This window comes from Saccopteryx bilineata, chromosome 4, assembly GCF_036850765.1.
Source record: "Saccopteryx bilineata isolate mSacBil1 chromosome 4, mSacBil1_pri_phased_curated, whole genome shotgun sequence".
NCBI lineage: Eukaryota > Metazoa > Chordata > Mammalia > Chiroptera > Emballonuridae > Saccopteryx > Saccopteryx bilineata.
In genome coordinates, this window is record NC_089493.1 from 55,300,446 (window position 1) to 55,321,425 (window position 20,980).

Below are 20,980 nucleotides of genomic sequence, written 5' to 3' on the forward strand. Positions count from 1 at the left end.
GATTTTTCTTAATGCCCTAGCCTTTGAAAATTTCAGATTCACACCACAGAACTCTGTTTTATTTAACTGACAGGGAGAAGCACCTCCTCAAAGCAAACATTTAAATTAAAGAATTTTTGCTAGGCATCACTGTGTTTTTCCTATTTTTTTTACTCTACCATGCATTTTCCCTATCAAAATGGTATTAAAAAGACAAACTTACAAACAAACATAGTTATAATAATATGTAGACTGTCCTTGTCTACAAAGGTATATTTGCAATTCTTTCTAGCAATTTACTTGGCATGTGGATTAGGAGAAAAAAACACCCCAGAATATTCTCCATGCAGTTCTAATTTCTGCAGGGATCTGCAATTAAGTAATTTAGGTCTTTGCAGAAGCCACTTTAACTAAAAAGAAAATAATGTGTATTGAAGAACCACTGTGTATTGAGAGGAGCATGATGACAAATAACAAAGGAATATACCCTGGGGATTGTTGATTTTTCTAATAGGAATTTGGCTGTAATCTTAGACTCCAAGGTTTATACAAAGCTACTAGCTATAATACATTTCCTGCTATTATAACGCTATTTTAAGCTGTTGTCTTTCATTTTAAAGCACAAAGTAGTTGTTGATTCTGTTAAAATACTAAAAAAGTTTCGAAAGCTAAAACATAATTTATTGTAGAAAATCAATGCCGCGCTTACACTTTCAGGGTTACTTTTCAAATGAGCATTTAACAAAATCCCAAGGCAAGCTCTTCTGATGTTTTATGCATGGTATTCAGAGTGAAAATCCCTCCCCGGGGGTTTTGTGAGTAATTAGAAGATAGGCATAGGGATAGAGAATAGTTATGAGTTCCTATTTTAGAGCTATCCTTACTGTCTGCCAGAGATGTGCCCTTAGTACATTTGACATATTTTTAAAACAATTTTGAGACTATATATGTCTTGAGAAGACGTTTTATTAACTTGTTTATTTTATGGTATGTGATTTTGTATATACAATTCACCTGGTTTTTTAACCTTAGTTTCACACCATTCTAAAAACGTTAAAAAAAAAAAAAAGCCCCATTAATTAAAAGTATTCGCTTCCTTTTCTCCCTTTCCTTAGAATTGTTTTAGTTAGGGACGCCAAGGATAGAGTTCCGGCGGTATTAAAGGAAAGTTCTTTTTATTTTGATTTGCATGAAAAAGTCCGCTTAATTTCGCTTCTAAGAGTCAATCACTATAGATTTAACCCTGAGGTAACTTTTGAACAAATGGTAGAATTCTCTCTTTTCTGAGCAGGCCCATTTCCCTAGTTCCCACACACCAGGCACCCCAGGAAACCACGCCGGCACCGCCCATCTGGGGAGGGTACGAATCCCAATCTTCTGCGAATTGATGGACTGATCAGTACTGCACCAAGGCCCGCTGCTGTCATCACTGAACATTGGCAATTGGTTGTGGGGGACGGCGCGGAACCAATGGGGAAAGGGCGCGGAGCCAATGGGGAGAGTTCGTGGAGCGCGCGGGAAAGAAACCAGTATAAACTGGCGGGAGATTCGTTTTCGGGGACCTGTCTAGGGAAACACCCTTCGCTGGGAAATCCGTTGGTTACTCTCCTTTCCTGGCGTTCAACATGGTGCGGACTAAAGCAGACAGTGTTCCAGGCACTTACAGAAAAGGTGAGGCAGTTGAGTATGGTAGTGGAAGGCTGGGGGTGCTCCGAACAGCCCCCGCTGCGGGCGGAAGAGGCCGCGGGTGGAGGGGAGCCCACAGCTCTGTGAGCAAACTGGTCCAGCCCGTCCGGAAGCAGCGGCCCAACCCCTTAAACTGGAAGAATAAGCGGAGAGGGCAGGGAAGGGTTATCCTGCTGTTCTGGATCGTGGGGCTCTCCAAGAGCTTGGGTGGGGAGCTGTGGTGAGAACGTGGCTCCGAGACGTGGTGTCCAAACCTTACTGTCCCCTTCTGAACTCCCTCCTTTGCCTCTCTCCGCAGTGGTGGCTTCTCGAGCCCCCAGGAAGGTGCTTGGTTCCTCTGCCTCTGCCACTAATTCCATGTCGCCTTCGTCGAGGAAAGGTAAAAAAAAAAAAGTCCCTGCAAGCTCGTGGAGGAACCCTCTCAAAAGAGGGTCGGGCCTGGCTCCACAATTCTCCCCTTGGCACATTTCTCCTGACCTGCAAGCCCCTGTGACCCGTCGTGTAATTTATTTTCCTGAGATCCTCATGCCCAAATTTCTTCCTTGCATTATAATGAGGGGACCTTGGCCTCTCGGCAAGCAGGTGTATAAGCAGGGTCACATGTGAAAAGAATGTTGAGCCTCAGTGTTAGAGGAAAACACAATTTATCTTCAAACCTATTTGTTCTGGCTTAACGTTTCTATTTTTATTTTTTTAAATTGTGTTTATTAATTTTAGCCAGTGAGGAAGAGAGAGAGAAAGCAAGACAGGAACATCTATCCATTCCTGTATGTGCCCTGACTGGGATTGAACCCACAACCTTTGTACTTTAGGCTGATGCTAACCAACTGAGCTATCCAGCCAGGGATAGCGGTTTTGTTTTGTTTTGTTTTGCTTTTACAGAGTCAGAGAGAGGGACAGATAGGGACAGACAGGAAGGGAGAGAGATGAGAAGCATCAATTCTTCGTTGCGGCTCCTTAGTTGTTCATTGATTACTTTCTCATGTGCCTTGACTGGGGGGCTACAGCAGAGTGAGTGACCCCTTGCTCAAGCCAGCGACCTTGGTCTCAAGCCAGCAACTTTGGGCTCAAGCCAGTGACCATGGGGTCATGTCTATGATATCACACGCAAGCCAGCAACCCCAAGCTCAAGCCAGCAACCTTGGGGTTTCGAACCTGGGTCCTCTGCATTCCAGTCCAACGCTGTATCCACTGTGCCACCAGTTTTTATTTTTAATGTTGACAAGTAGATTTTTCTTTTTTTTTTTTTTTTTTTTTTTGCATTTTTCTGAAGCTGGAAACAGGGAGAGACAGTCAGACAGACTCCCGCATGCGCCCCACCGGGATCCACCCGGCACGCCCACCAGGGGCGACGCTCTGCCCACCAGGGGGCGATGCTCTGCCCATCCTGGGCGTCGCCATGTTGCGACCAGAGCCACTCTAGCGCCTGGGGCAGAGGCCACAGAGCCATCCCCAGCGCCCGGGCCATCTTTGCTCCAATGGAGCCTTGGCTGCGGGAGGGGAAGAGAGAGACAGAGAGGAAGGCGCGGCGGAGGGGTGGAGAAGCAAATGGGCGCTTCTCCTATGTGCCCTGGCCGGGAATCGAACCCAGGTCCTCCGCACGCTAGGCCGACGCTCTACCGCTGAGCCAACCGGCCAGGGCCAAGTAGATTTTTCTTGCAAGAGATTATGTGAGCATCCCTTTACTAGATTAAGAATTAGGGTAGTTGACTTTTTTTGGGGGGGAGGGGAGAGAGAGAGGGAGAGAGAGAAAGACAGGAACATCCAGATGCTCCTGTATGTGCCTTGATCAGGGAATCAAACGGGCAATCTCTATGCTCCAGGATGACACTAACCAACTGAGCTATTTGGCCAGGACTTAATTTTGATTGATTTAGAGAGGGAGAGAGAGGAGAAGGGAAAGGGAAGCATTTGTTGTTCCACTCAGTCGTACATTTTTTTATTGCTTCCTGTGTGTGCTCTGACCAGGGATCAAATCCACAACCTTGATTTTTTGCGATGACGCTCTTAACCAACTGAACTAACATGCCAGGTCCTCATTGTCTTGTTAGTGTAAAAGTTTTGTTTTAATTTTTGCATGTTTTTTTCCCTTTAAAAATTTTGAGTGGGGCCTGACCACGTGGTAGTGCAGTTGGACTGGGACACAGAGGACCCAGGTTCAAGACCCCGAAGTCACCAGCTTGAACGCAGGCTCATCTGGCTTGAGCATGGGCTCACCAGCTTGATTGCAGAGTCGCTGGCTTGAGCAAGGGATCACTCACTCTGGTGTAGCCCCCAGATCAAGGCACATATGAGAAAGCAATCAATGAACAACGAAGGTGCTACAAAGAATTGATGCTTCTCATCTCTCTCCCTTCCTGCCTGCCTGTCCCTACTTGTCCCTCTCTCTGTCTCTGTCATACAGAAAAAAGTTTTTGAGTGGCGTTCTGTGTGTTTTCCAACTTTGCAACTCCTGATATACTGCTTTTGGGTCATAGTAATGAAAACCTGGCCAGGAAAATAGCTTCACACTGCTCCTTTGTGAAGATAAGTTGAGAAAATACAATGCCATCTGGTGTCTCATTCCTTTCAGTAGGAAAATTGAGCAGTAAGAAAGATTAATTCACAAGGTCTAGTTAAGAACATACAAGGAAGCACTATTAAGTACTTCATGTGTTTTTCATGTTAACTCAAAACTTCCTCCTTTTTTTTTTTTTTTTTTTTTTCCATTTTTCTGAAGCTGGAAACAGGGAGAGACAGTCAGACAGACTCCCGCATGCGCCCGACCGGGATCCACCTGGCACGCCCACCAGGGGGCGATGCTCTGCCCATCCTGGGTGTCGCCATGTTGCGACCAGAGCTACTCTAGCGCCTGGGGCAGAGGCCACAGAGCCGTCCTCATTGCCCGGGCCATCTTTGCTCCAATGGAGCCTCGGCTGCGGGAGGGGAAGAGAGAGACAGAGAGGAAGGAGAGGGGTAGGGGTGGAGAAGCAGAAAAGTCAAATGCGCCCTGGCCGGTTGGCTCAGTGGTAGAGCATCGGCCTGGCGTGCAGGAGTCCCGGGTTCGATTCCAGCCAGGGCACACAGGAGAAGCACCCATTTGCTTCTCCACCCCTCCCCCTCTCCTTCCTCTCTGTCTCTCTCTTCCCCTCCCGCAGCCGAGGCTCCATTGGATCAAAGATGGCCCGGGCACTTAGGACGGCTCTGTGGCCTCTGCCCCAGGCGCTAGAGTGGCTCTGGTGGCGGCAGAGCATCGCCCCCTGGTGGGCGTGCCGGGTGGATCCCGGTGGGGCACATGCGGGAGTCTGTCTGACTGTCTCTCCTGGTTTCTAGCTTCAGAAAAAAATAAAAGAGAGAGAACAAAAGTCAAATGCTTTTTTTTATTGCTTCATATTCATTTTGAAATATCCTCTAATTTTTTTTGTGTGTATTTTTCTTAAGTTGGAAACGGGGAGGCAGACAGACTCACGCATGCGCCCGACCGGGATCCACCCGGCATGCCCACCAGGGGGCGATGCTCTGCCCATCTGGGGCATTGCTCTGTTGCAACCAGAGCCATTCTAGCGCCGGAGGCAGAGGCCATAGAGCCACCCCCAGCGGCCGGGTCAACTTTGCTCCAATGGAGCCCTGGCTGCGGGAGAGGAAGAGAGAGACAGAAAGGAAGGAGAGGGGGAGGGGTGGAAAAGCAGATGGGCGCTTCTCCTGTATGTCCTGGCCGGGAATTGAACCCGGGACTCCTGCACGCCAGGCTGACGCTCTATCACTGAGCCAACCGGCCGGGGCCTCCTCTAATTTTTGTAAGCAATATATATAGATAAAAAGAAATAGGTCAAAAGTTTTGAAAATATATGAATTTATTGAGAATATCTTATATCCTGTATCACTAGATGAAATTCTAGTTTAGGAGCACATTGCCTGCCCCACTGTTGAAACAAAATTGAATAGGCTCTTAATGAACTTGTATTGGAGAAATGCACCTATTTAGGCATTTTACAGATCTCTTTCTCACCAATAATCAACTATATGAAATTGGTAATATTCTTATTTTACTTTATTTTTTAAAACTTATTTATTGATTTTAGAGAGACAAACATCTATTGGTTGATTCCCATACATGCCCAGACTAGGATCAAACAACAACCTTGGTTTGTATAAGGACAACGCTCTAAACAATGGAGCTATCCCGCCAGGGCAATATCCTTATGTCTAAGATGAGGAAATTTGGACCTGGCCGGTTGGTTCAGTGGATAGGGTGTCAGCCCAGCATGTGGACATCCTTGGTTCAATCACCATTCAGGGCACACATGAGAAGGAACCATCTACTTCCCTTCCCTCTCCCCTTCTTTCTTTTCCTCCCTTGCAGCCAGTGGCTCAATTGGTTTGAGCATCAGCCCTGGGCACTGAGGAGAGCTTGGCTGATTCGAGCATTAGCCCCTGACAGGGTTGCCATGTGGATTGCTGTCGGGGCATACAGGAGTCTATCTCCCCTCCTCTTTAAGAAAAAATGACAGCTTATCCTGTGGTGATGCAGTGGATGGGGCATTGACCTGGAGGACTGGGGTCACTGGTTTGAGCCCCCAGGCTTGCCTGGTAGGGGCACAGGTGAGAGGCAACTACTGCAGGTTGATGTTTCCACTCCTATGCCCCTTTTTCTCTCTTTCTCTCCCCTCTAAAATCAATAATAAAAATTTTTTTTTTAATGATAAGCACTTGTCATCCTGTAAGTAACTCTTTGAGCACACTTTTAAATTTTGGATATAGTATTACCCTTCCTTTGTGAAACTGTAAGTACAAAATATGTATGATCCTCACAACCTTAGTGTATCTGGAGGACACTATAACCAACTGAGCTACCTGGTCAGGGCAGGATCACTATTTGGTAAAGGCCATTTGTACTTTTTATAAAGTACCAGCCATATTGCCCTGGCTGGATGGCATGGTTGGCTAGAGCATTGTCCCAAAGCACAGAGGTTGCCGGTTTGATCCCTGGTCAGGGCACACACAGAAACAGATGTTCCTGTCTCTTTCCTGCTCTCTCCTTTCCCCTCTCTAAAATCAATAAAATACACATTTTTAAAAATAAAATAAATAAAAAGTACAAGCAGTATAACTTCACACAGTATATATTGAAGTACTTTTATCAGTCTTTTTAACAGCTAGTTTTTGTGACAAATATGTTTAAAGCAAAAGATATATATGGTAACTTAATCCTGTTGGTATTCTAATCACTACTTTATAAAAAGGTCAGGAATTTCCCTCAAAATTTCCTTTAAATTACTGTTTTAAAATAATCAGGAATTGGATTTACTGTTTGAACTGAAAAGGAGCCAAATGTTTTGAAAAATGGAACCTATTTATGTGGAAATGTTATCTGCTGTACACTACTTTTTTAGCCTTCTATATGTGCTTTAACTAAATAACCTTATTAAGTAAAAAGTTGGCAGTTTATACTACATGGTGCTACTTTATATTAGAAAAAAGTGTGTCAAACTTTATTTTGACGATATATAAGGCTATTCGAATAACAGTTTGTAGACAAAATAAAAATATTTTCAGTTGTAAAAATTCTGTTATACTGTTTTTCTAGGCTAAAGGATAACTATAATAAAGTATTATACTGTAATACTGTATAATGTACTATTGACTGAATGCAGCTTTATTTTGTCACATTTTCAGTTCTTTAAAATGGATGTAAGACTATTGAATGCCCTTTAGATTTTATGTTAAAATACTAAGTTTCCCTTTAAGGAATGGCTATTGTATGCTTGTTCTTATTTAGTTCCATATATTTATATTTTATAGCTGAAAATAAGTATGCAAGAGGGAATCCAGTTTGTGTGCGCCCAACTCCCAAATGGCAAAAAGGAATTGGAGAATTCTTCAGACAGTCCTCTAAAGATTCTGAAAAAGAGAATTGGATTCCTGAAGAGGCAGGAAGCAGTGGCTTAGGAAAAGGAAAGAGAAAGTAAGTTTTTATATTCTAGAATATAAGAAAATATTTATATTGTTGAATATAAGAAAATCTTTATACTGTTGGAAATAAAAGACAACAGGATATTCAGGAACTTTAAAGTTTCTCCTTGAAAAGATAAAATACAACCCAAAAGGTTTTCAAAACTTGTGTTAATCTCTCATTAAAAGTCACTTGCAGCCCTGGCCAGTTGGCTCAGCGGTAGAGCGTCGGCCTGGCGTGCGGGGGACCTGGGTTCGATTCCCGGCCAGGGCACATAGGAGAAGCACCCATTTGCTTCTCCACCCCCCACCCCCTCCTTCCTCTCTGTCTCTCTCTTCCCCTCCTGCAGCCAAGGCTCCATTGGAGCAGAGATGGCCCGGGCGCTGGGGATGGCTCCTTGGCCTCTGCCCCAGGCGCTGGAGTGGCTCTGGTCGCAGCAGAGCAACGCCACAGAGGGGCAGAGCGTCGCCCCCTGGTGGGCGGAGCGTTGCCCCTGGTGGGTGTGCCGGGTGGATCCCGGTCGGGCGCATGCGGGAGTCTGTCTGACTGTCTCTCCCCGTTTCCAGCTTCAGAAAAAGAAAAAAAACAAAACAAAACAAAACAAAAGTCACTTGCAGCCTGACCTGTGGTGGTGCAGTGGATAAAGCGTCGCTCGGAATGCTGAGGTCGCCAGTTCAAAACCCTGGGCCTGCCTGGTCAAGGCACATATGGGAGTTGATGCTTCCTGCTCCTCCCCCCTTCTCTCTCTCTCTCTCTCTCTTCTCTAAAATGAATAAATTAAAAAATTAAAAAAAAAGTCACTTGCATATTTCAAATATCAATGAAGAGTATTTTTACTCATTCCAATCACTTAAAGAGGTTTATTTCCCATCAAGACAAGTGCTATGTTATTAACCATGACCTAACTTTTTTTAGTCTTTTAATTTTCGCTATTTTCTATAGTCTTTATCAAAAAGCAATTTCCATGTTGATTAATTTAGTTTGAATTCCATAACCCCACCTCTTAAAAAACTATTAGTTTAACCTCCAGAAGAAATATATAACCAATGGAGAAAAGTTGGAAAGTATAGAAAACCTCATCATTTAAAAACAACCAAAATTAACTCCATGGTGTATTTTCTTTACAACTTCTCTACAAGTACAAAAGAGTACTTCAAAAACAAAGTGGGGATAAAACTGCACATCTACAGAATTCAGTGTGCAAACTTCTTAGGAAGATAACTCATGTTTTTTAAGCTTTTAATGTGAGGGAAATGCTCATAAGTGTTTGTTAAGAAAAAAATTCTGGATGCAAAAGCACCAAATACTTTTATACAAATATATTTATACCAAATATTTGTATAAAATATACCAAATAATAATATTAAATGAAAATATACCAAATATCAGTAAAGATCATCTCTGGACAAAACCTCTCCTCATACTTACTAAGGGCTGCCAATTTTCTTTCTTTCTTTTTGTTTCTTTTTAAAATCCCTCAAAGCAGCAATTATTTACCCATTGCATTCCAAAACATTTAATTTAGAAGTCTGGCATTTCAGTAATCATCTTGATTGACATGGACTGACACACATGGTGTTGTCAGGATACACAGAATAGCCAAAGAGTTACAAAAAAAATAAGTACATGTTTCTTAAACAATCACAACCTTCCCAAAGAAAGTTACAGATATCAAAATTTTAGATGCATTTCATTTAAAATAAAAGAATATTTGTGGGAAGCATTTTAGATCTTGTTCCCTGGCATATGTTATCAGTTTGGCTCAGATACTCTAATATATATTTAAAAAAAGAAAAACCTTGCCTAGTAGCTCAGTTGATTGGCGTGTTATCCTGATACACCAAGGTTGCAGGTTCAGTCCCTAGTCAGGGCACATACAAGAAGAAACCAATGAATGCATAAATTCGTGGAACAACAAATCTATGTTTCTGTCTCTCCCCCTTCCCCTCTCTCTAAAAATCAATCAATCAATAAAAAAATAAAAGGTTTGTGCAATCATAATTCAAAGAAGCAAAACAAGGCACTACTGAAACCTCATGTTAACATAAAGCTGATGGAAAGGAGCGCATGTTCTCTGTATCAGCTTCCCTTAACAGTTTTCCATTTGCTAAAGGAAGGTAGGATGAATTCATTTTTGTATGTACAGGATGTACATTGCTTATTAAGAAAACACTATACCAAAAAAAAAAAAAAAGCACCATTTAAATATTGTAGCCTGTTTTGGCTAATTCTCCTTTCTAAACTTCCCCATTGCTTTCGCCTGGTTTCACAACTATCAAGAGGAATAGTAAAATGCCTCATTCAGAATGTATTTGTCTGCACAATTTGAAAAGAAAGCTCCTGTAGATTCAAAGTAACCATCAATCTAGCAATGCCCATTAAGATTTATCTGAAACTACTTCCTGGGGCCAAGGGAGTGGATCTGAGTAGCTGTGCTGCCAGTACAGATAGATTACTACTGTAATAGTTTAGCTCTATTACTACTGACTGTGGCAAGGAAGAATCATGATGATGGGGGTTGTGGGTGATGGAAGGGCCAAGTATCTGAAAGCTCTTCAGTCACCTTCTGCTTCATCGTGCTGGTCGTTTGTCCAGAGGGTGAGGTTGTCTCAAAAGTGCTCCCAGGCCCTGGCCGGTTGGCTCAGTGGTGGAGCGTCGGCCTGGCGTGCAGGAGTCCCATGTTTGATTCCCGGCCAGGGCACACAGGAGAAGCGCCCATCTGCTTCTCCACCCCTCCGCCGCACCTTCCTCTCTGTCTCTCTCTTCCCCTCCCGCAGCCAAGGCTCCACTGGAGCAAAGTTTGCCCAGGCGCTGAGGATGGCTCTGTGGCCTCTGCCTCAGGTGCTAGAATGGCTCTGACTGCGGCAGAGCGATGCCCCAGATGGGCAGAGCATCACCCCCTGGTGGGCATGCTGGGCGGATCCCGGTCGGGCGCATGCGGGAGTCTGTCTGACTGCTTCCCCGTTTCCAGCTTCAGAAAAATACCAAAAAAACAAAAACAAAAAAGTGCTCCCAATTTTTAACAATAAACATAATTTTAAGAATGAAGGGGAGCCTGACCAGGCAGTGCACAGTGGATAGAGCATCTGACTGGGACATAGAGGATCCAGGTTCAAAACTCTGAGTTCGCCAGCTTGAATGTGGGCTCATCCAGTTTGAGCATGGGCTCACCAGCTTGAGTGCGGGTTGCTGGCTTGGACGTGGGATCATTGACATGACCCCATAGTTGTTGGCTTGAGCCCAAAGGTTGCTGGTTTGAAGCCCAAGGTTGCTGGCTTGAGCAAGGGGTCACTTGCTCTGCTCTAGCCCCCCAGTCAAAGCACATAGGAGAAAGCAATCAATGAACAACTAAGGTGTCACAACAAAGAATTGATGCTTCTCATCTCTCTCCCTTCCTGTCTGTCTGTCCCTGTGTGTGTGTCTCTCTCTGACTCTCTGTCAAAAAAAAAAAAAAAAAAAAAAAATGAGGGGCCTGACCAGGCGGTGGCACAGTGGATAGAGCGTCAGACTGGGATGCGGAAAGACCCAGGTTTGAGACCTCGAGGTCGCCAGTTTGAGTGCGGGCTCATCTGGTTAGAGCAAAAGCTCACAAGCGTGGACCCAAGGTCTCTGGCTTGAGCAAGGGGTTACTCGGTCTGCTGAAGGCCCACGGTCAAGGCACATATGAGAAAGCAATCAATGAACAACTAAGGTGTCACAGTGTGCAACGAAAAACTAATGATTGATGCTTCTCATCTCTCTCCGTTCCTGTCTTTCTGTCCCTATCTATCCCTCTCTCTGACTCTCTGTCTCTGTAAAAAAAAAAAAAAAAAAAAAAAAAATGAGGGAAAAAAATAATGCTGTTTGGAAAAAAAGACAATGGAAACCTTTTTTATTTTATTTGTATTCATTTATTCATTTTCGAGAGGAGAGGGAGAGACAGAGAGAGAGAAGGGGGGGAGGAGCTGGAAGCATCAACTCCCATATGTGCCTTGACCAGGCAAACCCAGGGTTTCGAACCGGCGACCTCAGCATTTCTAGGTTAATGCTTTATCCACTGCGCCACCATAGGTCAGGCCCGAAAACCTTCTTCAATATAGATGTATAAGTGGTAGGATCCAGGCTCTCTAAACAACTTTCAAAAATTTTGTTTTGAAAAGAAATTATTTGGTTGGGGAGGTGTAGGCAGTGGTGAATGCAAGTGGGTGGGTCATGCCACATCACTGCCATTATGATGCCTCCTGACTTAAGACCCCTCCCCTGCACCATGCAGAAGCCCAAGATCCTCCAGTGTACCAAGTGGTGGGCTGGATCCAAGGTACAGTGATCAACATGGGCAAGGAGATAGTAGTGGCCAGGCTCAGTCTGGGGCTGCTGCTTCTGGCACTGCTTCTACCCATGCAGGTGTATCCATTTGTTCCTTTGAGCAGCACGCCAGAACCTCTTGAAACCACAACGTCCAAATGTGCTCTGCAGCTATCAGCCAGTCTTCTTGTGATCTTGTTCACCCTTCTACATCTCTACCTTTAAGAGACTAAGGCCAAGGAATACCTACAGTTCACCAAACCATACTCTGCAGCCCAATCCATATGGCATCTTGAAGTTGTGTGGCAAGGAAAAAACAAGGTTTCATCAATTCTAATTACAAATCTATCAATACAGAAAATGTTGAGAATTTCACATTGGATTGGTTTAAAGAACATCTGGGGGGGACATCTGAAGGTTTGACTATGTAACGAATGCCAATATTAAATCTGCTGGAGTTTCATGGGCAAGAACGAAGAGAAAAATTAATGATGTGATTAAAGGAAGCTTAAAAATTTAAGTATGGACACTTAAAACTTTACCTTGAAAATAAGAATAATTTCACCTGAATCTAAAGAAAAAGGATGAGCTGTGGAATAGAGTCGGTTTTTACTCTGCTTCATTAAATCTAGAAGGGAGTAAAATGATTAGATAATAAAAAAGCTTCTGTGATTCCATTTATATGTGCATTGGAAGGAATCACCAGGTGTTACTATAAATCCTCCGTGTATTTCAGCTGTCCTAAGTTTTCACTATTTTCTTAGGAACTTAACTCTTCCCTCTGGGGCTTTGTATTTGAAATTGCATTTGACTTTAGTAATTTACTTGTACTGGGGCAATGATGGATTGGGATTTACTACAAACCCAATGATGAGTAATTCTTGCATATATACTAAAAGTCAAATAACAGGTATTTCCTACCACACATTCCCATCCAGTAGGAGTGTCAGATTCATTTAGCTAACTTGGATCACTTGAGTTGATTCCAAAGATTAGTAGTGCAATGACATCAATCACTCTTAAGATACTGCTTTTTATTTCTGCATATGTTGAATAAGTTTTACAACTTAAAAATTTATCTGTTTTGAAGGCATATTTGACAAAACTTAAAATTAAGAGGAAAATATGTGAAGGAAACAAATAATTTATATTAGGTATTTGGGAAGTGAAAATTGGAAACTTGCTTCCATTAAATTCAAAACTTGATTGTGCTCTTTCTTTAAATATATATTTTTAAAAAACTTTATGAATCAGAATAACTACATTGGAAATAACTTACTCTATCAGTCAATGTTTGTAGATTATTGGTCCGCCCTGTACAGGTAGCTATTCAGTTAGACCATTGTCCTAAACCTAAATGTACTTGATTCTAGAAATTAAAGCTTTTACAACTGCTTTGATATACAAAAGCCTTTATAAAAATAGACACTCCATGAAAGCTCTCGTTCACACGTTTACAAACCAATGCTTAGAGTACAATATCCAGCATGGCCATAGTACTCTTAAGACTTAAACCAATATTTTCCATCTTTTATTCATATTTCTAAATTGAATTTGTTGGGGTAACGTTGGTTTTTAAAATTAAATTGGTTTCAGGTGTACAATTCGATAATGCAACATCTAGATATTGTATTATATGTTCACCACCCCAAGTCAAGTCTCCTTCCATCACCATATATCCCCCATACCCTCTTCTAACTACTCCTCAATATTTGCCATCTTTAAAACCTACACAGAAACAAAATCCAACAGATCTCAAGCTATATGAGATCTATGTATAATATATGAATGAACACTCTCTTTTGCTTCATATCTGAACACTGTACATCTGTTTTGGATTGTATATTGTGTTTGGAACTGGTTTTCAATGAGCACAACCTAAATATAAATAAATGGCTGGAAGAGCATTTAAAACAAAGTATTTGACATATAAAGTGATGTTTATGCATATACAATTTTAAGAATTCAATACTTTTCATAAGGTCATTTAGTAAATGGTTACAGAGTGCTTACTATCTTATGAGAAAATTAAAAGGAATGTCAAACTCTGGAGCAGTAACTAGATTTTAGACTTTGTTGCTATATCACTATTATTATTTTCAGTTTTTAAAAAAATCAACCAAAGGGATATACATTTTTGAATAGAGCCTTTTTGAAAATTTTTTTATTGATTTTTTTTTCAGAGAGAGGAAAGGAGAGAAACAAAAATTTGTTGTTCCCCTTATTTATGCATTTATTAATTGATTCTTGTATGTCCCCTGACCAGAGATCAAACCCACAACCTTGATATATTAGGACAATGGTCTAACTGAATAGCTACCTGTACAGGGGGATCAAGCCTTTTAATAGACTTGCTTTAATGATTTTATACGTCTCTTCTAGTTCCCTCTCATTGTCTAGCACCATTCTTCTTTCCTCTTTCTTATTCTAATATGAACAAGCTAATAGTTAATATTAGCTCTAGAGGCCTTGGCCGGTAGGCTCGGTGGTAGAGCGTCGGCCTGGCGTGCAGAAGTCCCGGGTTCGATTTCCGGCCAGGGCACACAGGAGAAGCGCCCATCTGCTTCTCCACCCCTCCTCCTCTCCTTCCCCTCTGTCTTTATCTTCCCTTCCCGGAGCCGAGGCTCCATTAGAGCAAAGATGGCCCCGGGCGCTAGAGTGGCTCTGGTCGCAACAGAGCGATGGCCTGGTGGGGCAGAGCATCGCCCCCTGGTGGGCAGAGTGTTGTCCCCTGGTGGGCGTGCCGGGTGGATCCCGGTCGGGCGCATGCGGGAGTCTGTCTGACTGTCTCTCCCCGTTTCCAGCTTCAGAAAAAAAAAAAAATACAATATTAGCTCTAGATTATATTACAATCCTTTTGAATTATTTGTGACTTCCATTAACAAGACAAAATATTTGTCAGTATAGCCAAATATGGATATACCATTGATTGTTATAGCAGTGAGACCTATATTCCATCATTTGGAGAAAGATCACACATGTATTCTCATAAAGAAGTTTGATCTAGCCTGACCAGGTGGTGGCACGGTGGATAGAGCATCAGACTGGGACGTGGAGGACCCAGGCTCGAGACCCCGAGGTTGCCAGCTTGAGCACGGGCTCATCTGGTTTGAGCAAAGCTCACCAGCTTGGACCCAAGGTCACTGGATTAAGCAAAGGGTTACTCGATCTGCTGACGGCCCACGGTCAAGGCACATATGAGAAAGCAATCAATGAACAACTAAGATGTCACAATGTGCAACGAAAAACTAATGATTGATGCTTCTCATCTCTCTCCGTTCCTGTCTATCCCTATCTATCCCTCTCTCTGATTCTCACTCTGTCTCTGTTAAAAAAAAAAGTTTGATCTATGGTATAATAAAGTTTATATTAGTCTTGTAGCCCCTTTCTTAGATTGGTCCTTGTTTAGGAGATTTGTAATTACTTCTTTGTTGATACTAAACCAATAGAGTAACTAGTAACTTTTTTTTTTTTAACATTTTTTTTTAAAGATTTTATTTATTTATTTTAGAGAAGGGGGGAGAGAGGGAGGGGAGGAGCAGGAAGCTTCAACTCCCATATGTGCCTTGACTGGGCAAGCCCAGGGTTTCGAATCGGTGACCTCAGCGTTCCAGGTCGACGCTTTATCCACTGCGCCACCACAGGTCAGGCCGTAACTTTTTTTTTAAATGATATGAAAGATTTTTTTTTGAGGGAGAGGGAGAAGACAGACGGGAAAGGAGAGAGATGAGAAGCATCAACTCCTAGTTGCATCACTTTCGTTCATTGATTGCTTCTGAGACTAACTATAATAAACTATCGGTTTATCAGAAGGGCTTCTGCTATTAACTCAGTTCATAATCTGGAATATGACAACTCCTATGGCTTTATTTTCTTTTTTTTTTTTCTTTTTGCATTTTTCTGAAGCTGGAAACAGGGAGAGACAGTCAGACAGACTCCCGCATGCGCCCGACCGGGATCCACCCGGCACGCCCACCAGGGGCGATGCTCTGCCCACCAGGGGGCGATGCTCTGCCCATCCTGGGCGTCGCCATGCTGCGACCAGAGCCACTCCAGCGCCTGAGGCAGAGGCCAAGGAGCCATCCCCAGCGCCCGGGCCATCCCCGCTCCAATGGAGCCTTGGCTGCGGGAGGGGAAGAGAGAGACAGAGAGGAAAGCGCGGCGGAGGGGTGGAGAAGCAAATGGGCGCTTCTCCTGTGTGCCCTGGCCGGGAATTGAACCCGGGTCCTCCGCACGCTAGGCCGACGCTCTACCGCTGAGCCAACCAGCCAGGGCCTTTATTTTCTGAAAAAGGCAGGGTAAACCCCATCAGTTGCATGGGGGAGAGTCACAATGAAGAAAGACTAGCTAGCCTGACCAGCTGGTTGCGCAGTGGTTAGAGCGTCGGATTGGGACATAGAGGACCCAGGTTCAAAACCCCAAGGTTGCCAGTTTGAGCATGGGCTCATCCAGCTTGAGCATGGGCTCATCAGCTTGAGTGTGAGGTTGCTGGCTTGAGCATGGGATCATTGACATGACCCCATGGTTGCTGGCTTGAGCCTAAAGGTTGCTGGCTTGAAGTCCAAGGTTGCTGGCTTGAGCAAGGGGTCACTCGGTCTGCTGTAGCCCCTCGGCCAAGGCACATATAAGAAAGCTATCAATGAACAACTAAAGTGCTGTAACGAAGAATTGATGCTTCTCATCTCTCTCTCTTCCTGTCTCTCTGTCCCTATCTGTCCTTCTCTCTGTCTCTGTTCAAAAAAAATAAAGAAAGACTAGTTATTTGAAACCTTAACTGAACCATGACACCTGCAGTAAATCAAGTCCTTGTAAAAAGGAACTTTTGTTCATGATAGTGTTCATTTGGTTTAATTTCTTTTTTATTTATTTCAGAGAGAGAGGGAGGAAGAAAGAGAGAAACATTAATTTGTTGTTCTACTTATTTATGTATTTATCTATTGATGCTTGTATGTGCTCTGACCACAGATCAACCCACAACCTCGGCATGTCATGTAATTCTTTAACCAACTAAGAAACCTGGTCAAGGCTGTTCATTTGTTAACTGGATTTAATTTCCAGGAAAATAAAGTGAATTCCTCTCGGTAATTTAGTAGGCAAGTGCCTGACCAGGTGGTGGCGCAGTGGAAGGAGTGCCGACCTGGGACACTGAGGACCCAGGTTCAAGGCCCCAAGGTCGTTGCCAGCTTGGGTGCAGGCTCATCCAGCTTGAGCAGGGGCTCACCAGCTTGAATACAGGGTCATAAATGTGACCCCATTGTCACTGGCTTGAGCAAGGGATTACTGGTTGAGCTGAGCCCCTGGTTCAGGGTACATGTGGGAAGGCAGTTGATGAATAGCTAAAGTGCCTCAAGTGTGAGTTGCTGCTTCTCCTCTCCCTTTATGTCTCTGTGTCTCTCTCATGCTGAAAAGAAAAAAAAAAGGTGAGTCAATGGTAATCTCATACCAGATCAAAATGCCTTTGTTTTAGCTTCCTTCTTTCACTAACTATTAGCTCTATGACCATTTAGCTTATGGATCCAATTTGAAAACTGATTATTTTAGGATAGAGCTTACAAATTTGCATCACCTATAAAATTCTGAAATTTTTTTTTTTTTTGTATTTTTCTGGAGCTGGAAACGGGGAGAGACAGTCAGACAGACTCCCGCATGCGCCCGACCAGAATCCACCCGGCACGCCCACCAGGGGCGAAGCTCTGCCCACCAGGGGGCGATGCTCTGCCCCTCCGGGCTTCGCTCTGTTGCGACTAGAGCCACTCTAGCGCCTGGGGCAGAGGCCAAGGAGCCATCCCCAGCACCCGGGCCATCTTTGCTCCAATGGAGCCTCACTGCGGGAGGGGAGGAGAGAGACAGAAAAGAAGGAGAGGGGCAGGGGTGGAGAGGCAAATGGGCGCCTCTCCTGTGTGCCCTGCCCGGGAATCGAACCCGGGACTTCTGCACGCCAGGCCGACGCTCTACCACTGAGCCAACTGGCCAGAGCTGTAAAATTCTGATTTATGATTACATTTTTATTTGACTTTTTCTCTACAAAAAGTGTAGAGCATCGCCAATCGTGTGGCTGTCCCGCGTTTGATTCCTGGTCAGGGCACACAGGAGAAGTACTCATCTGTTTCTCTACTCCTCCCCCTCTCTTTTCTATCTCTCTCTTCCCCTCCTGCAGCCAAGGCTCCATTGGAGTAAAGTTGGACTGGGCGCTGAGGATGGCTCCATGGCCTCCACCTCAGGTGCTAGAATGTCTCTGGTTGCAACGGAACAACGCCCTAGATGGACAGAGCATCGCCCCCTAGTGGGCATGCAAGGTGGGCCCTGGTTGGGCGCATGCGCGAGTCTATCTGACTGTCTCTCCACTTCTCACTTCAGAAAAATACAATAAAAAAAATATAATGAATACAAATGGCTTTACGATAGTGTCAATTATTTTTATTTATTTACTTTTAGATTTTATTTTTTCATTTTAGAGAGAGGAGACAGAGAGACAGAGAGAGAAGGGAGGGAGGAGCAGAAAGCATCAACTCCCATATGTGCCTTGACCAGGAAAGCTCGGGGTTTTGAACCGGTGACCTCAGTGTTCCAGGTCAATGCTTTTACCCACTGCGCCACCGCAGGTCAGGCAGTGTAAATTATTTTTTAAAAGTTACAGTTAACCATTTGCCTGTTTAAATAATTGTGGTTTGTTTGTTTGTTTGTTTGTTTTGGTAATACATTCATATGGTTCAAAAGGGTGTACAGTCAAATAAGACAATTGGCCATTTTCTCTGCTCAAGCGGATTGTTAATTTTTTTGCTTTTTATCACAGAGTTCTTCTGAGGAATTATATTCTACTTTTATTATCCACTTAACATGTTGAAAGAAGATGCTATAGAAATATTTCCATTTTGATAAAATTGGCAACGTATTCTAAAATAGAAACACTGATTCTATAGATTAACAGACAAATTTAATAATGAAAAGATTTGTTGCTCTAGCACTTGGAATTTGTAGGTGTTTGTCTATTTACAGTTTTTTTTTCATTTCAAGTCACTTAAAACATATTTTTAATTTATTGACTTGAGAGAGAAAGGAATGGGGAGAGAGAGAGAGAGAGGAACGTCGATTTGTTCTACTTTTTTATGCATTTATTGGTTGATTCTTGTATGAGCCCTGGCTAGGGATTGAACCAGAAACCTTGGCATATTGGGATGACAAATGAACTGCCCTGCCAGTCCTCATTTCCAGTCACTTGATCAGACCCACTGCACCATTAATTAATACTCCTGATTTATATGCTTTGTAACTATTTTTTGTTTTTTTTAAACAGTTGATACTATTGAAGTTCTCTGTTCTTTCCACAGAGTATGTCCTTTGCCACCTGATCACACAGATGACGAAAAAGAATAGAACTTTCTTATTCACCCTTGACTAATGTTTCCTGTTTACTCTGGTATTCTAGGATGTAAATTTGCATAAATGTATTTGTTCCATTTAGTTTTGCTGAATAGGCATTTAATTTAAAAAATGAGGGTTAAATATGGTTTTTCAAAAACAAGTAGTTATAATATTGGGAGATTTATGAGATAATTATGGTTACTTACCTTAGTATTCAGTATAATGCAGTAAGTTGTTCTTAACATAAATCATTGCATGTTGTATACAACAAACCTGCTGTAGTTGAGATTTGCTTAGATCTTTGTACTGTTGCCATTTTTATTGGCATTAGACTTTTGGAATGGTGCCATATTTTTGTTCCTTTTATTTGATTTAAAATGCAGAGTTAGATTTTCACGGTTTAAAAATAATTCAGTATTAATTAAACTGCACCTATATTTTTTTAAGAATTGGGGCCAAAGATGCAATGTTAAAAAATTTGATCATTATCTGTCTTCTTAGAAAAATGTAAAGGCAAATGGTCCTGAGAGTTTCAAGCAAGAAGATTTCATAGACTACATTAAGAGAGAAGAATTTCCTTAGAATATGCATTTGATTTGGTATCATAAAACACTACCCTCTGGAAATCAATAAAACATGAAAGACAAACTATGCCATAAACCAGAGTGTGTCTAAAGTTCTTAGAGCTATCATTATATTTTTCAAGATAACTGGGGTATAATTGAAGAGGTGGGTATAATACATATTACTGTAATTCTTGCTTCCTCATCACACTTTTTTGCTCATTGACATCTGTTGTCAAAATTAACCATGTTTTAACATACATGTTTTTCTGAAGTTCGTTTTTAATTAATACTTATTTTCACAATTGTCTATATTCATTTGTGTGCTGCCTAAGATTATATTCTACTAGATATTTCTATTTTATTCCTTTGAAATATAACTCAGTGAATTGATCTCATTTTATCAACTTCCAAACTGAGTCCTGATGACTGTAGATTACATTTTTGCTTTTTCTTTTAGAGGTCAGTATTAAACAAAATGTTACTGAATTGCTAATAAAGTTTTAATCTTAAGTACTTTCTTGATAATTAGGCTTCTTATTAAGTAATAGCTCAAATCAACTATTAAAGTCAAGTTTTGATGGGTCTAAAACCTGTTTTGTTATTTTTTCCAGTGATGGAAAGAGAAACTTTTTGGTGGTGTGCTTCAAGAGGTCTAATTTTGATATGTAATTATATCTAAAAAAATTTGATCTAAAGAAACTACAGTATTTCCAAATATACAACATTTGATGATATTTCACTTTTATTAGATAGAGGTCCCTTGTAATCTGTTTTCTTGTCAAAGTTTTCTTAAAATATAGGTTGGCAACTTAGCCTCTTCTAAGCATAAGAGAAGTACAGACTTCTTGTTTCCATTGAAACTGAATCAAAAAATAAAACATACATTAAAAAGATAATTAAACTAAGTTTGTAATTTTGTGTTCTTCTTTAAACGCTAATCTGGTTTTCCTTTTTGATTAGATTGTTTAAATTGTTAATACTTAAATACCTGCCCAAACTTTTCTGAAATTTTATTTTATTTTTAGCAAGAGAGAGAAAAACAGAGTGACAAGAGAGATAGGAAGGGAGAGAGATGAGAAGCATCAACTTCTCAACTAGTTGCGGTATTTAGTTATTAGTTGATTGCTTCTCATAAGTGTCTTGACAGGGGCGGAGGGGGGGGTCCACCCAA

At 42.2% G+C, this 20,980-nt stretch overlaps 1 protein-coding gene across 1 annotated transcript; it reads left to right on the forward strand.

Moving 5' to 3' along the window:
• The first annotated feature begins 1,501 nt into the window (after window positions 1-1,501).
• On the forward strand, window positions 1,502-20,714 carry PCLAF (PCNA clamp associated factor). Its single transcript, XM_066274139.1, has 4 exons — window positions 1,502-1,650; window positions 1,964-2,044; window positions 7,447-7,609; window positions 19,210-20,714. The coding sequence occupies exons 1-4, from the start codon at window positions 1,605-1,607 to the stop codon at window positions 19,253-19,255; spliced, it is 336 nt and encodes a 111-aa protein (XP_066130236.1). The 5' UTR covers window positions 1,502-1,604; the 3' UTR covers window positions 19,256-20,714.
• Window positions 20,715-20,980: the final 266 nt, after the last annotated feature.